Source organism: Curcuma longa, chromosome 2 (assembly GCF_044706935.1).
Source record: "Curcuma longa cultivar G26 ecotype Majalengka, Jawa Barat chromosome 2, ITB_CL_G26_1.1, whole genome shotgun sequence".
Lineage (NCBI taxonomy): Eukaryota > Viridiplantae > Streptophyta > Magnoliopsida > Zingiberales > Zingiberaceae > Curcuma > Curcuma longa.
This window is the reverse complement of record NC_133862.1, coordinates 2,253,872-2,270,108: the sequence shown is the minus strand read 5'-3', so window position 1 is coordinate 2,270,108 and position 16,237 is coordinate 2,253,872. Positions and strand designations below refer to the sequence as shown.

At 38.9% G+C, this 16,237-nt stretch overlaps 2 protein-coding genes across 2 annotated transcripts; one reads left to right on the top strand and one right to left on the bottom strand.

The window, feature by feature from the left end:
• Positions 1–2,913: 2,913 nt before the first annotated feature.
• On the top strand, positions 2,914–8,386 carry LOC141819317 (uncharacterized). The gene is made up of 4 exons (XM_074706657.1): positions 2,914–2,923; positions 3,059–3,138; positions 6,061–8,022; positions 8,210–8,386. The coding sequence occupies exons 1-4, from the start codon at positions 2,914–2,916 to the stop codon at positions 8,384–8,386; spliced, it is 2,229 nt and encodes a 742-aa protein (XP_074562758.1).
• A 677-nt stretch (positions 8,387–9,063) lies between these two features.
• Positions 9,064–10,508, bottom strand: LOC141815548 (cyclin-D6-1-like). Its single transcript, XM_074703500.1, has 6 exons — positions 10,297–10,508; positions 10,115–10,202; positions 9,937–10,032; positions 9,657–9,858; positions 9,414–9,544; positions 9,064–9,306 (listed from the first exon to the last, which is right to left on the bottom strand). Exons 1-6 carry the CDS (start codon positions 10,455–10,457, stop codon positions 9,064–9,066), a joined length of 921 nt encoding a protein of 306 aa, XP_074559601.1. The 5' UTR covers positions 10,458–10,508.
• Between the last annotated feature and the right edge of the window lie 5,729 nt (positions 10,509–16,237).

Below are 16,237 nucleotides of genomic sequence, written 5' to 3'. Positions count from 1 at the left end.
CATTTTACATGCAATAGTTGTCGCCCAAACTCCTATTCTGGTGGTATATTAACCAAAAAAAGAAAAATACAAAAAAACTTTTTCTCCAAAGAACATCGACGGCCACTGAAGCTCTTATGGCAATATTGATAGGTTTACTTTGCCTCAGTGCAACACAGTAATTGATATCTATCACCTTTTATTGTCCTCAGTGCTTTCACATATAGGTTTTCTTGCTTTGATACAAGATTTTTATAGGGTTTTCCTTTATTTGAAGGTTTTTTTTTATCTTCTACAAATGTATTTGTCCATTGTTGTTTTAGTCAATGTATGTAGAATTAATATACTATAGTTCCCAAAGTCTTGAGTTGATTAGGGTTTTCTATTAAACAACTACTATAAGATCTCTCTACCTCTATAAAGAAGAGATTTTTTTATAGTGCATTTGAGGAGTGATTCACCAACGATGAGTGGGCTATGAACTAGGCTTCAATGGACATAAATAACTTTATTAGCATTCTATATTATTTGTAAGGTTTTATCCTATTTTCGCTATATATAACTCTTAACACAATCAACTGAATCCACAGATGAGCACAACATGGATCTAACAAGTTCTATTTGTCCTTGCAATGGCAAGAAAAAGAAAATTTTAATTGCAAGAATGGGTTATTTTTGTCCAATTGTCCAACTATTTGAAAAGTTGAGAAGTCAAATATGTAGCTCGTGCATTATATTTACAGTTAAGCGTCATGAGTTAATAGGTAGGCTTGACAAATTAATAGACTAGTTTCTAGTTTATACAAGTATGGAAAATTGATATCTATCGAATCAGCATAGACTTAGCCTTAAGTATTGTGAGGTGTTGCAAAGCTACCACTGGGTCATGCATGCTGCCAATTAGGGTTTTGGAATATGAATTGGACTTCAACTCTTAACAAGGGCATCAAGCCTTGAATAGGGGAGATAGTATCTCACGAGTATAGTTTACAACAGTTCAGATTAACAAGTTCTATATATTTAATTCGTATTCAATAATCCAAAACCTAATAAATCTTAATTAGATCCTTTAAATGAATTCGATTTGTATCTGTATATATAAATTACAATTAGATTCAACTTACTCAATGAGTCCTCTAGCAGGATGACGTTATGACTTAGGCCTGCTCGGAACAAGAGGGCTTCATTATTCACCAGAGAGTTTACATTAAATTTTAAGTCTGATAAGATCTCTGTAGTATATAGGAAAGAAGACTCTAATCTATATTGACCTAAGATCGACTGAGGAGGGGGATTAAGACGCCAGAAGGTCGGCCAGGTGTAGGGCTGAGGTGACTTTATAAAGAAATACCTATTCTTCCACCCTTTATGAAAAGTCGGGTACTTAGTCAGGAAGTTACAATCGGATCATGCAGCGAAATATATAACCCCAATATCCTCTCGTTTAGGATAGAAGAATTAGTGAAAAAGCTGGGAATCAAGAGGAATCTGGTAGACTTGGAAGATAATGGACGCACTACAGATCAATCGGTAAGAATTTGGGGTCAGTTGAGATAAAGAGCATTGAAAGTATGTGGCTAGATTCTGAAAAAAAAAGAGGACAATGAAAACCGTAAATCCCCTTCCAGTTGTCCCTGAAAGAAAGTAATGTAGCCAGGAGGGGGTTCATGAGATCGCTGGTCGGGAGAAGGGAGTCTAATCCTGTGGTCTAAAGGGATCCCAAATTGCTCTCTTAGTAACACCTCATCTCCTAAGGATAGGGCAGACTCTTGGGTCTCATACCAAGGGACGGATGTAGCCATGGACACACACTAGGGTTAAGAAATCCGACAGTTAGGGTTCACTAGGGCAGAGCAGTGGCGAAGAAAATACAAGCAAAGGAAAGAGCGAAAACCTAAAATGACTAAAACTCATTGGGCAACGACACTCGAAGAAAAAAAGGGACAAGAAAAGAACGGTCTAACAGAGAGGACTTACTAGGCAAATGCGATAGTGACAAAGGATGAGGAGGAACTATGACGTCGGAGGAAGGAGATGAAGAAGAGGTTGTGTCGTCGGGAGGAGAAGAGGGAGGAAGCGCGAAAGCAAATATGCCGCAAAAAGGTAGGGTTTTGCTTTAAAAAAAAAAGGGACGATGGGAGAGAAAGCAAATACCCCGTTTAAGTCAAACGACCACCTGATCTCCGCCGTTGGAAGCCAGATCAAGGGATAGAGTAAGTTGATAAATAATACAAAAAGCATAAGATAAGGGAATGTCTTTGCTTAGCTTAAGCCGATCAAAATAAAACCCTCGTACAACTTGAGGCCTCTAGCTTAACTCAAGTCTAGTCAGTTGGACTTAACCTCCTTCGATTAGACTAATTCGGGAGGCTTATGATCCGGTAGGGTTATTTATTGATTACGTGGATGTTGGGTAAGAAGGAGTATGAGGGAAATAGGGTGAATATAAGTATCCATTATTTGTCGAGAGGTTATTTCATGAACCCAAATAAACCCCTCGACATCCTACTCCGGTCCCGGTATGCTTCCTTAAGCATATGCCAACTTTCTGCTCCAGTCTCGGTATGCTTTCTTAAGCATATGCCGACCTCCTACTTCGATCCCGGTATGCTTCCTTAAGCATATGTTGACTTCTTGCTCCGGTCTCGGTATGCTTCCTTAAGCATATGCCGACCTCCTGCTCCGGTCTCGGTATGCTTCCTTAAGCATATGCCAACCTCATGACTTCGTCTCGGCACGCCTCCTGCATCAGACATGGTCATTCCGCCTAAATCGGGAAGGACAAAATTAATTCTTCTGTGGAAACAAGAACGCACTCTCAAATATATATCACCGGACTGAATCTTTCTAGAGAAGAAGAGGTATGCCCGAATATTTCTCAATCAGTTGCTAATATTTCAGAATTCAACTACTATAAAAAGGTAACTTATGCCCATGGGTACAGGTACACACACATAAACTCTAACTTCCCCAAGTCATTAAACTCCCTTCTTGCGCCGAACCCTAACTTGAGTGTCGGAGTGGCTTGCCAGGATCCATCTCCGGTGCCATTTTAATCCTCTTTTTGAGTATTTTATAGGCTTCTTCTTCTCCTTCCGCAACTTCATCACAGGAGCATGCATGTCGGCGAGCCTTGAACCAGTGTTGGAACCATCCACGGTATATTGACCGGAACACAATATATTTTCAATGTGAGATTTTAATTGTATCCCAATAATCTTCCTCTCAAATAAAGGACCACTTTTGATTGTATCCCAACAATCCTCCTCTCAAACAAAGGATCATTGGGAGCCCCCTGACCATTATCTTCATAGTCCGAGCCTAAGCCTCCCCTACTAGAAGCTCCCCAACTATTATCCTCATGGTCCGGCTCCAAGCCCCCCTAACCATTCCTTTATTTTTCCTGAGAGTTTTCACATTGCTCCACATAGACCATGACTCTGATAACAATTGATAGAACTTATAAATCCTAATCCACATAAATTTTATAAACCAAATAAGAACTTGGATAATTAAAAATACAAGAACAAGGATCTAGTTTCAACGAAACATGACATAACAATATAAAAAAAAAATACATAAACAACGACAAAGAACTTGATTGGATAGTCATTATTCTTGTTCTATAGCGTCAACTATTAGATCCCTGTGGAAGAAGATCAAGCGAAAGCAAGAGGACAGTCTTTCAAGGGAATTAAGATGATGACATCGCAAAATTTTCATCAATGAGAAACGAAAATAAGATGTAAATTAACCCTAAACCCTTACAGACCAAATCCTATATATAGAAATCCAATTTGTTATCAGTCCATAGATAATAACAGATCAGACTAATAAATTCTACATATTTAATCCATATTTAATAATTCAAAACCTAATAAATCTTAATTAGATCCCTTAAATAAATTTGATTCGTCTCTGTATATATAAATTATAATTAAATCTATCTTCACAAATTAAATCCAACACACTCTTCTCTTGTATCAACCCAGGGGCGGATGTATTAAGGGGCCCGGGGGGGGGGGGGGGGGGGGGGGGGGGGGGGGCCATGGCCCCCCCAACCCAAGTTGAAATTTAGATTAAACCTTTAGGGAGTTAGGATTAATGGTTGATAGGTTTTAGGGTTAATGGGTTATTGATGTATTGGATCCTAAACCAACCCGATAACTTCCAGTTGCCCTAGAAATCGCGAGAATGCCTTCATTGGGTCCCGATCGCGTGCGTCTTCTTCGTGTCTTCGTCGGGCGACGGGCGCGGCGACAAACTTCGTAGGATCCCCTTCGTGAGTACTCTTGCTTCCCTTCCATCCAAAGCTACCATCATCAACGTCTATTTCTTGATGAGTGAACTTAAAATTGTGCGCTGAACCTTTGTGTTAGCCTATCATGATTGGTATGATTAGCATCACCGTTCTTCTAGGCTGAGAAATGATCACTATGCTTATTTTTGGATAAATCCGCTTATCTTATAACTAGTTGTTTACTTGTTTAGATGGTTATTGCTTTGGACTAACTTGTCCGTTTATTTCATCATTGTTATAATTGTGTTGGTAATAGGGTTGCTACTCTGAATTACCATGGAATACAGTTTAATATTGTAAGTTTGTAACTATGGTTTATTATTTAAGGGGTTGGCTAATTGCTTGCATATAACATTTTGGGTGACTAAGCTATCATCTAGTCAATGCCAAAAATATTTGTGGCCATGCATTATTTATTGCACCACCGCCCTTGCTTTCTTTGCTCTTCATCCATGTGACCCTCATGAACGTGTTGGTTTCCTTGTTCCCCTTTTGCCCATTGCTTGCAGTGATGCCCCTGTGATCTCTCATATTCTTGTAAACTATGTAAGTCTATCTGCCTTGCATATTTTGGAGTAAGTTTATGTAGAATTGTTAGATCATATGATTAAATAACCTCGCTGAGCTAACTCAGTCCACAAATCAGGCCTACTTATCCAGGAATTGTGAATTGATTCATGAACTTACTGTAACGATCAGATGAGTCGAACATTTTTGTTTGTTGCGACTTATGAATCACACATGTCACACTTTTGAGTTCCATCTCCATTGTGCCCTTGCTTGAAGACATTTCAGATAAGGTGCTCTTGACTAATGATTCCTCATCTCTGGACCCTTTTCAACATGTTGTTGCTTGTTGTGGATCTATAGATCTTCATAACCCTGATTTAATTGTCCTTGCTCTTCTGCACCAACCAACATCCAATGCTTGGCAACCTATGTCCCTTTTGTCGTTACCTTTGTGAGGTTTCCCCCATATTGTGTCAACATAGGCTTGTTGCTGGAAGGAAGGAGGTCTTTGCCCTATTGCCTTCTGGAATGAAGTCCAAGGAGGATAAAAGCACATGACATTCTCCTTCTCTTTGTTAAAACCTAGAAGAGATTACATATATACACATTCTCCTCCTCTTGAAGAGTAGGACGAATTGGATAGGAACATGACTAAATATGTTTGTTATATTTTCTTTTTAATTCTTTCGCACAAGTGAAATGTCATTTCTGTCCATTCACAGGTTCATCTAGAATCAGAGAATTATTTTTTAATGTTGTTATTATTCACTAACTTAATATTTGATTTAATATTATTGTTATTAATTATTATTTACCTATTTGAAATAATTCCAGCTTTTCAGTATTAAAGGTTTCAAATGGGGAAAACCAAAACGATTGATAAATTTTTTCAAAGGAAGAGAGCAAATGAACTTGATCCAGCGGCTCTTATAACTTCATCAACAAGATCAAATAACAATAATCTTCCACCTGAAATTCCTCCTAAAAGATTCAAAAATGCAGAAGTTGAAGTGGTTGATCTCAATTCTTTAGAGCGTGATCCAGGATTGCGTCAACAAATTTGGGAATATCATCCCAACCAACATGAGGAAATTCGTCGAGCTTATTTGAATATGAAGGCATATCAACCTATTCTTCGAGAATATCCTTTAAATAAAAATATCAAGCACCCTCGAAGATTTCAATCTACTTGGTATGAACAATTCCCTTGGTTGGAGTATTCACCAGCTAAAGATAAAGCATATTGTTTTCCATGTTTTATCTTCAACAAGCCATCAGGATGCTCAAATCAAACTGCATTTACCGTTGATGGATTTGATAATTGGAAGAAAGTTCGAAATGGAAAAGCTTGTGCTTTCCTAGGCCATATAGGGAAAGATAATGTATCTTCACCCCATCGTAATGCTGAAAAGGCATGTGAGGATCTGATGAATCAACCACAACATATATCAAGGAGATTCGATAATTTTAATGATGAACAAGTAGCAACTAATCGTCTTCGGTTAAAGGCTCACATACATGTGGTGTTGTTTCTTGCACTTCAAGGAATTCCATTTAGAGGGCATGATGAGAAATCAAGTTCATCTAATCGTGGTAATTTTCTTGAATTTTTGGATGTGTTAACCAAGTACAATGACGAACTTTCACTGGCAATTGAGAAAGCTCCAAAAAATGCCAAATATACAAGTCATGATATTCAGAAACAAATACTTCATGTGCTTTCGGTGAGAGTGAAAAATGCAATTCGTGAAGAAATTGGAGTTGCCAAGTATTGTATAATTGTTGATGAAGCCCGAGATGAGTCAAAAAGAGAGCAAATGTCTATAGTATTGAGGTTCGTGGATACTAATGGATTCATTCAAGAACGTTTTTTTGGGCTTGTTCATGTATCTGATACCACGGCTTTGACTTTAAAGGATGCTATATATTCTGCTTTAGCTCACTACAATTTGGATGTTCAAAATATTAGAGGTCAAGGCTATGATGGCGCTAGTAATATGAGGGGTGAGTTTAATGGATTGCAAGCTTTGATTATAAATGATTGTAGAAGTGCTTATTATGTTCATTGTTTTGCTCATCGATTACAATTGGCATTAGTAGCAGCATCAAAAAATATGACACCTATTCATCAGTTTTTTGACAAATTAACTTTTATAGTTAATATTGTTGGTTCTTCATGTAAGCGTAATGATGAATTAAAGAATGCTCATGCTGATGATATTGCACATTTGATTGCTATTAATGAACTTGATACAGGACGTGGACTTAATCAAATAGGTACTTTACAACGAGCTGCCGATACACGTTGGAGTTCTCATTTAAGATCGTTGAAAGGCCTAATTAAAATGTTTAGTGCATCATGCATGGTATTGCTTAAGGTTATGGATGATGGGCTTCCTTCTCAACGAGCAGATGCAACATCTGTTTATGATGAAATGACTACTTTTGATTTTGTATTCATCTTGCATCTTATGAAAGAGATTATGGAGATCACAGATATTCTTTGTCAGGCTTTACAAAGTAAGTCTCAGGATATTATAAATGCAATGGAGCTTGTATTATCTACCAAGAATTTACTTCAACAAATGAGGGATAACAAGTGGAATGATTTACTTGCAAAAGTGAAATCTTTTTGTGAACTTCGAAATATTGATATTCCTGATTTCAATGCTCCGTATATTAATAGACGAGGTCGAGCTCGTGCTCATCAAGACAATTTCACCATTGAGCATCATTATCAGGTGGACCTCTTTTATGCTTCAATAGATTCACAATTGCAAGAAATTAATGGGCGCTTTAATGCTGATGCTATGGAATTGCTCATTCTTAGTAATGCCTTGAATCCTAAAAATGCAATGGAGTCTTTCAGAATTGAGGATATATGTAAATTAGTTGAAAAGTTTTATGTCCAAGATTTTACAAGTGATGAAAAAGAGCAATTGGAGATACAATTGAAGCATTATGAGTATAATGTAGTCAAAGGGTCCGACTACAAAAATTTATCAACAATTCCAGAATTATGTCAATGGTTGGTGAAGACTAACAAGTCAGTTACATATAACCTTGTTTTTAGAGTGATCATACTTGTGCTTACTCTTCCGGTTTCCACTGCTACTACTGAACGATCATTTTCTGCGATGAATATCGTGAAAACAAGGCTTCGGAGCAAAATGGAGGATGCTTTTCTCTCAGATACGTTAATGGTATATATTGAGAGGGAAATTGCTAAAAATGTGAGCATAGAAGCTATCATTGAAGACTTTGAAAATTTAAAAGAACGTCGAATTCCTTTTAGTTAGAGGTAAATGAAGAACATTATTTTTACATCCTCGGACTATTTGATGTATTTAACACCGTTGTGCATTTTGAACTCTTTGCACTAATCATTTTGTTGCTTCGTGTGTATTTTATATGGAACAGGTAATTATCGGCGGCGGAGGTGGTGGTGCATTCATCGGCGGTGGTGCACCGTCAGGAGGCGCAGTTGCTGGTTCTGGTGGTGGTGGTGGTGCTGCTCCAGAGGCACCTCCTGCTGAGGAAAAGAAGGAAGAGAAAGAGGAGAGTGATGAGGACATGGGATTCTCCCTCTTTGATTAGTTTTGCTCTGTTCTGTTTTGTTCTTGTTCTAAATTCTGATGGTTAGTTATTATGTTTTGGGAGATTTATTGATTGCTATGTCACAATGACTCAGTTTTATTAGACAACACTAAAAGTTAAATCTAAATTTATAATTCACTTCATTATTAACTAAAATTTGATATTCACAATGACTTTGTTTGTGTGGATAAGATTATGAATGAGAGTTAAAAGTATTTATATATCCTTTTCAATATTGCTAAGTTAAGGTTGTACTTAGGTTCTTAATATATATCTTTGGGTAATTTTTGGATTTAAATGAGTAGATCGTTTTCATGTACTCGTTTACACTTCTGTCGCCACGTCGACTCAGTCTCAGTCAGCTACTCTATCCACCGGGTCAAACGTTTCTTTTATTTATTACGAGAATCGTTCCGCCACGCCTCGAAACTCCCCGACCGCTTCACCTTTTTCCCCGTCGCCACGCGTCCTTCCGCAGCACGCCCCGTGCCCTCGTTACCCAACTCTTTACCAGCCATTTTAAATATTTAATAAAATGCATTTATTGTTTGTTGGATATTTTTCTAATAATATGATTGTAATTTAGATAAACCACATGGTTAAGTTAACCATCATTTCTTCTTCACAAAAGAGAGATTTTTTTTTCCTTTTTTTTTTTTTTGCTTCTGTCCTCTTCCTTAAAATATCGAATCTTTGTCGGTGTCCGCTGCTGGGGGCGCAGGCGGAGCGTGGCCGGAGGAGGTGACCCGACGCTTCTTCACCTCGCGGTCGACGGCAGAGGAGGAGGATCCGACGACTGGCTCGCTCTCGGAGCTGGAGCAGTGGCGGGCGAAGACGGTCACCGGGGTGTCCGAGGTCGGAGAGTCGCAGACGTCCGCCGCGAGGTTGCCCATTGAATTGCTGCATTCCCACAGCTTCTCCTATTTTGTATCAGAAGAGGAAACAAAATTGAAGCTTTTAGGAAGAAATTGATGGCGAAAAGAGTGGATCAATGAAATGGGGAAAGGATCTAGCGGCCGGCTATTACTTTATTTACAAATTCGCAGGAGAAGATGGCGGCGCGGAAAGCGGGGAACTGGACGGGGAAGAGCTCGTAGGCGGCGGAGAGCAGCGCGGCGGCCGCCACCACCGAATGTTTGAACGTTAGCATCTTCATCTCTGTTGCAATTTTTTTTGGCATTTAATTCGGTAAATGAAATATCGCTAAAATCTCCTTGTACAAATACCAAAAATCGTCATTTGGGCGTTTAGGGTTGGATAAATCCATTACCACTTTGGGTTTTGAGGATGATCTGCGTCGCGTGGGATTTGAGGGCTCGGATCAAAGGTTCTTGAGTAGGCGTGAAGAAGGAGACAAAGAATCGAAGGAAGGAGATCGGAGTGATCGGTCGCATTCTCCAATCCAAGGTCCCGAGCACTAGCAGCTCCATACGCCGAACTGTTTGGCCATCGAAGATGATCCCTTCCGCCCCCTGTGATATCGAACCGTGAGACAGATTGATCCAACTACGAAATCTTGTCAGGGGAAAAAAGAGATGGATTTACAGTACTTGGATATCCGCGAGCATCAATCTGCTCTTCTTCATCTTCGAGGCGAGGGAGAGACACGAGATGGAGAATAGCCGAACGATCCATGGCTTCTCCTGCTGCAACCAAAGGGATTAACAACCTACATTGTGATCAAACCTCCCTACATTGCATATGCCCATCATCACAACTCATTCCTACCGAGATTTCGCGCTTGCAAAGGAACCGATCGATGTAGTTGATCGCAAGGTAAGCGACAGACGGATCGAGATTGCAGCCGAACTGCGCCAGCCCACCGAAACACACATCGCCGAAATGAAAACCAAACGAGCAATCAAACAATTTACATACAAAAAAAAAATCATCTTTTTCTTCACTTTACCTGCAGGACCAGCGCGACGGCATCCCTCCGGGCGGCAATGTCGATAGTGCCGATGGAGGCGATCATGTGGTCGGATTCCGCGGCGAAGAGCTCCGCAACGGAGCCGGAGTGCTGCTGCTCGTCATCGCTGCTGGTGAGTGGGTTCTCCAGATCGAAGTCCATTCTCTTCCCCAGCAACAGATTGGTAAAGTTGTGGTTTTTAGGTGCAGAAGCATCCAGACGAGACTGGTAAAGGACAATGAAGAGGCAAGGAGTGGAACGGGGGTAGTTTATAGCTAGGCGAACAGACTGTAAAGAGAGGAAGGCCAATTAAACAGGGGAGAGGAGAGAGACGATCCAATGTCGCTCTCCTCCCTCTACGTCTTTCTTTAGCAGATAGATGCCTGCTTCCTCCCTTCCTTTTGCTTGTTAACAGTGCCATCTAATGGTTAATATAATGGTGGTTAAATCGAGGAAGTGAAGTGATGTGAGGAGGAAGGAAACTTGAAAGCGAAGGGAGGAGGCAATGAGAGGTGTCGGGAAAAGTGTGCAGGTGTCGCTGTAGTATGGGGGGCCGGGGATGGGGACGGGGACGCAACGGCGGCAGATAGTCTGGTAGAAATAGCAGTCACAGTTAGCAAGGAGTGAAGCAACACAAGTCCAATAGGCAGCAGCACCACCGTTTGCATCCATTGCATGGACTGAATGATGATGCCTGCTGCCGCTTCTTCCATTGTCAAATGTCATGCACATCATCGTCTCCCACGAGGATTTTGTGTGTCTAACCTTCCTTGCTTCTTTCAAGTAATCTCCCCAGTCAAATCTTATACTTCTCACTGCATGATTTCGATTTGGCGTTTCTGTGTTTCTTTTTAATTTGTTCTTTGTCAAATAAGAATAGGATTGTATTGACCTAGGATTTGGCGTTACCTCAATAAATGAGCATGGATACAAGAGACTAGGATATGTTTGTAATTGACTCTGTCTGTATTGACCTGGATAATGGAATTGGATTACTATTCCATATCCCAAGGAGGTCAATATATATAGTTAATAATCACCGACCTTATTCTTTCTTTTAAAGTGCAACTAGATGCCCTAATCAGCAGCTAAGATGAATGAATATGTAGTTAAGTAGATAGATAAGAGAACTTTACTTCAAGAACAGCATTTGGATTCCCCCCTGAATCAACACCTAAAATGTTTGTGGAGTTGGTTAGCCTCGACCTTGCAATTTTGCATGAATCGGATAATGAAGATTATATATGTGATGAAAGTTAGATGTGCCAATCACAGTTGGGTCCAAGTCTAGCTTGACAATTTTACTATAAAATATCACATATTAAGTATTAAATATTAAAGAAAACTTTAATAGTATTTAATAACAAATATAATTTTGATAATATTCATTTTATTCTTCTAGACTTTGTTTAGCTAACTAACTGTTTACTATTTTTTAAAATAGCTGATTTGAAATCGGGCAGGACTCTTAGTCACCTCTAATGAAAGTGGAATAGCAATTATGGTACCGACAAAAAGAAGAAGAAGAAGAAGAGGCAGTTTGAGAGGGCTCATATCATAGGTCTGTCTTCTTTCATCTTTTCAGTTATATAACTTATTGTCATTGCCACATGTTTGGCCAGAGTACCCTAATGGTTGTGCCCATGCATTCCTCATTTCATCTCTGGACCTGTACTGCCACATCCGGCAATGGTCAGCTCTCCTTGCCATACCCTTTATTCCATTACAACAGTTGATTTGCCCAGGTACGCATGCACTCTGTTTTTGTACTGATGTAGTAGCTTAGACCAACTTGTGGCTTAATCTCTAAGGTCATATATGTGAACCTGTGTTTTTTTCAATGACTTATAGTATGTAAATTATGTTGGCCTGCAGTTTATAAAGGTATCGAAATCGTTTCAGTCAAATATAGTTTAACCGAAAAGCAATTCAGAATCCAATTTACTTCGGCAAATGGCCTAATTTAGAATGAGAATTTATCCCTTCACTTATTTTTTTTTTTGTTAGATGCTGCTATGGCTATCAGCACATTGCCCCACCCCTACAAGTAAATGGTCATGATGTGAAAGTGAAAGGAACGTGCATGAATGGTGTTTTCTTTCTCTTTTTGTTTTCTAATGATTTGAGGGAGTCAGTAACTTGACGCCGAACTCAAACGCAACTTGAATTGGCTAGTCGGACCATTCGAAGATCCAAGGTCTGATCCTGTTTGTGAATTGGAGATGACAATAGCATAGCTGTTAGGAAATCTATCCTCATCCCTTGAATGATATGTGATCAAGCAAACCTTAGAAAGCTTGTGCCTATTATAAATGCCTTATTGATCATTAAGCTTGTCAGACAGCTTCTCTCCGATCGTAGAGCATGTTAAATCTCGATAGCCATTTCATCGATCTGCCACTTCCTACAACTTTGTTTGAGATAATTAGGTGGAGGGCTTATCAAAGAATGGCATGATTAGTGTTGTGAGGAAGGGGAAACATTAAGACCCCAGTGAAGCTTCGGAGCAACATGATCACTGTTCCTGCCTTCTTTTTTACGTGGTCCCTTAACTTCCTTAAGCTTTGATGATCAATCCCATTTCTTTCCTTTTCTTTCCACGATACGCCCAGCGAATCCCAAGGCAAACATAAAGATCAAGTGGCCTCTAAAAAACATAGAGTGTAGTCGATAACTCGTATACACCTTCTGTAATTATTCATACTAAACTGGCTACCGATTGTCAATTACAGCCTCAAAAACTATGGGGAAGAGGAATTTTCTCAATCTTTTGAATGTAATTGCATCTTTAAAACGTTTCAACAGGTTAATTCATGAGTGGCGGTGGTGGATGCATTGAAGGAAGAGAAAGATAAAAGTTGGATTCGATCGGTTGGTCAAGCAGAAAAGAAAAGGGCCAAGGTTCCATTCCATCGCCACTGGCTCAGTCATCACATCAGTGGGTGGACCAGGCAACAATCTGAACTTTACGTTTTGCCTCTCTGTCTGTCGCCCTGCCTTCTATCACCTGCTACCTTCTACTCTAATTTCTATTGGTCATGTTTCAATACGTGCTTGCTGTGTTTGTGTATCTGCAGCCAAAAAAGAGAGGGAGAGGCCTGGATCATTTGACCTGTTTCTTCGACTGGTCAAACTCAAAGAGAGGCTGGTTTAATCATTCATGCATTTACAGCACTCACAAAAGCCATCGAGAATTCGAGATGGAGCCATGCAGCTGTGGTAGGTTGCATGAGTGCACTCTCCCACGCGTTTCCCCTCTGCAGATGGCAGAATTATTAGACTGCGAGCTGCTTGGCCGGTCTATCTATCAATATCATCTATGCCATGCTCTTTGCGTGGCATCGCCTGTTTGCCTGGTTCATGTCGGTAAAAAGATGGAATCAGTCACCTTAGCGGTTCTACATGGTTGGTCTCACGATCATCGCCTGGTTCATGATATCGAAACAAACCAGGTTAGTCCCACGTACAAGTGAAAGTCTCAATCAGTAATTATCGGGCTAAGTCTATAACGGTTGTTGGGCCAAAGCCCATTAACTGTGGGCGGAGGCCCAGTTACCTCTCCTTCAGTGGCAGGAGGAGATGAGTCTTTCATCCCGGATTGAACATTCAATTAAAATTAAATTAATAGGACTAATTGAAATAGTATAAATTATTATTTTATGATAAATTGAATCATCTAAATTTATCATTAAAATTAAATAAACTGATATAATATCATCTGTTATCAAATTAATCAAAAAAATTTTTTATCAACAATCGATTGATGAGATTGATGAGATAACATATGTGGATCGTGGGCAGTCAATTACAACAATCGGTTTTGAACTTATCATACTTGATTTGTTTATTAACAATTGATTAATCATAATACGTCAATTGATATTGACCGTTTGATTTGATTGAATTGATTGAATTTTAAATTTTATAATCAAAATTGATGTTCTTGCGTCTGCATGCGTGGGTCAATACTCATGGTCCTGGTGATAGAATTCTTACCCAGGGTTTATAGGTAACATTTTCTATATATGCCTTAATTGAGTTATCTTCAGGTTTTGGTGTGTTTGTGGTTAGTTCATGTCTATTTAGTTAGTGTTCTGAAGATTTAATTAATTGTGTAATCATTAATACAAAACCTTAAGATCCGAGGATTTTATCAAGTCTATCGTTTAGTTTTGTGTTTTGATTAGCACATTTTGTAAGAGATTGTAATATATGTAAGTTGAATTAATGTGTCTCTCTATTGCCCCATTTCATTTGAATTGTTGCATCTATATGTCTTTGTCTAAAAAGGTGTGATTGTTGCATCAGTAGAGCTATCAAACAGATCAACTTATGACGGGGCGGGTCAACTTATGGCGGGCTCATCATATGGCGGGGCGAGACGGGCCAACCCACCAACTTGGCGAATTAGGAAATCTTCAATCCAACCAAATTTAAGGCAGGTCGCGGGTTAGGCGGGTCAACCCACGGGTCCGTTAAAAAATAAAAAATATTAAAAATAATAAAAATTTTAAGTTTGAATTATAATTTAAATTGATTAAGTTTAAATTTTTAAGTTTAAATTATAATTTTTAAGTTTGAATTGTAATTTAAATGGATCAAACCCACTAATTCATTGAGTTTTCTACTTTAATTTTAAAATTTAAAATAAATAAATAAATTTTCTCAACCCGCAGGTCAATCCAAGCCCGACATGGGCCAACCCACGCAGGTCAATCCAAGCCCGACATGGGCCAACCCACACAGGTCACAGGCCTAAGCGGGCCAACCCATCTTAAAATGTGTTAATAACATTTCAACCCAATCCACCTAAATTATTTGACAGGACGGGCCAATTCGACGGTTCTAACCCAAATTGACGGGTATATGCATCATTTGATAAAAAGACATATTGATTCATGAAAAGATATCAATTTATTTATAAATATTCAGATTTCTAAAAAAATTTAGTATGTTTTTAACAACTCAATATTTTTGTTGGATATTGGGTTGAAAGGGTTGTTGTATCTTGGGGTAATTTATCGATAAAATTGATTAGCAAACTTTGAGTATTGAAGACAAATAAAACTTTAATGGAAAGTATTTCAATACGCCTCAACTTAAGCATTTCGATATGCCACAAATCCATTCCTCCTTCAATCTTTAAGATTTTAATTTTGTAATGGAAATTGAAAAGAATATGACATCTTTTCTCAATCCAAATATTCAACTCGATCGATTCGATGGACACCAATTTTACTCGTTGGAAAGGAAAATTATTCTTCTTACTTACTGTTTTCAAAGTTGCATATATTCTTGATCTAAAGTTGGAGCCATTTCCAAAATCAAAGGATGATGATTCTAATATGGTCAAGGTTGCACGAAAGAAGCGTGAAGAAGATATGGTGATAACCTTGGATACAGCAAGTCGTCTTCATGTGCGTATACGTAAGTTTTTGCACACTCAGACACACATATCAAATACAAACATAAGGCCTAACTTAACCCCTTTGCCTAAACATTAGAACATATGACCACTTGAACCACTCTACCTTTGCCCAAGTACCAAAACTTATGGTTGCACTGGACCACTTAGGGGCATATGCTCTAATAGTCTCATCTAGGTGATTGAGGACTCAGCGTCAATTGGTTCAGAAGTCATGTAAGGCGTGTGAGGCTCCTTTGTCTATACCGTTGTTGGACATTCTCTTTTTAGATTTACAAATGCTACATTCTCTTTTTAGATTTACTAATGCTCCACAATATAGTAGAGGCTTTGAAAAGACATTGTTGAAAATGTACTCAAGGCATTGTTTAAAATATTGTACTTTCAATGACAGAAGAACATGGGAAGGTATGTTACACTTTCTACTATTAAGTGATGTTAAAATGGGCTAGTCAGGCCACACACAATATATGTGGGGTTGAGTCGTCCCTCGCTCAATTCAGCCCACAAACTAGGC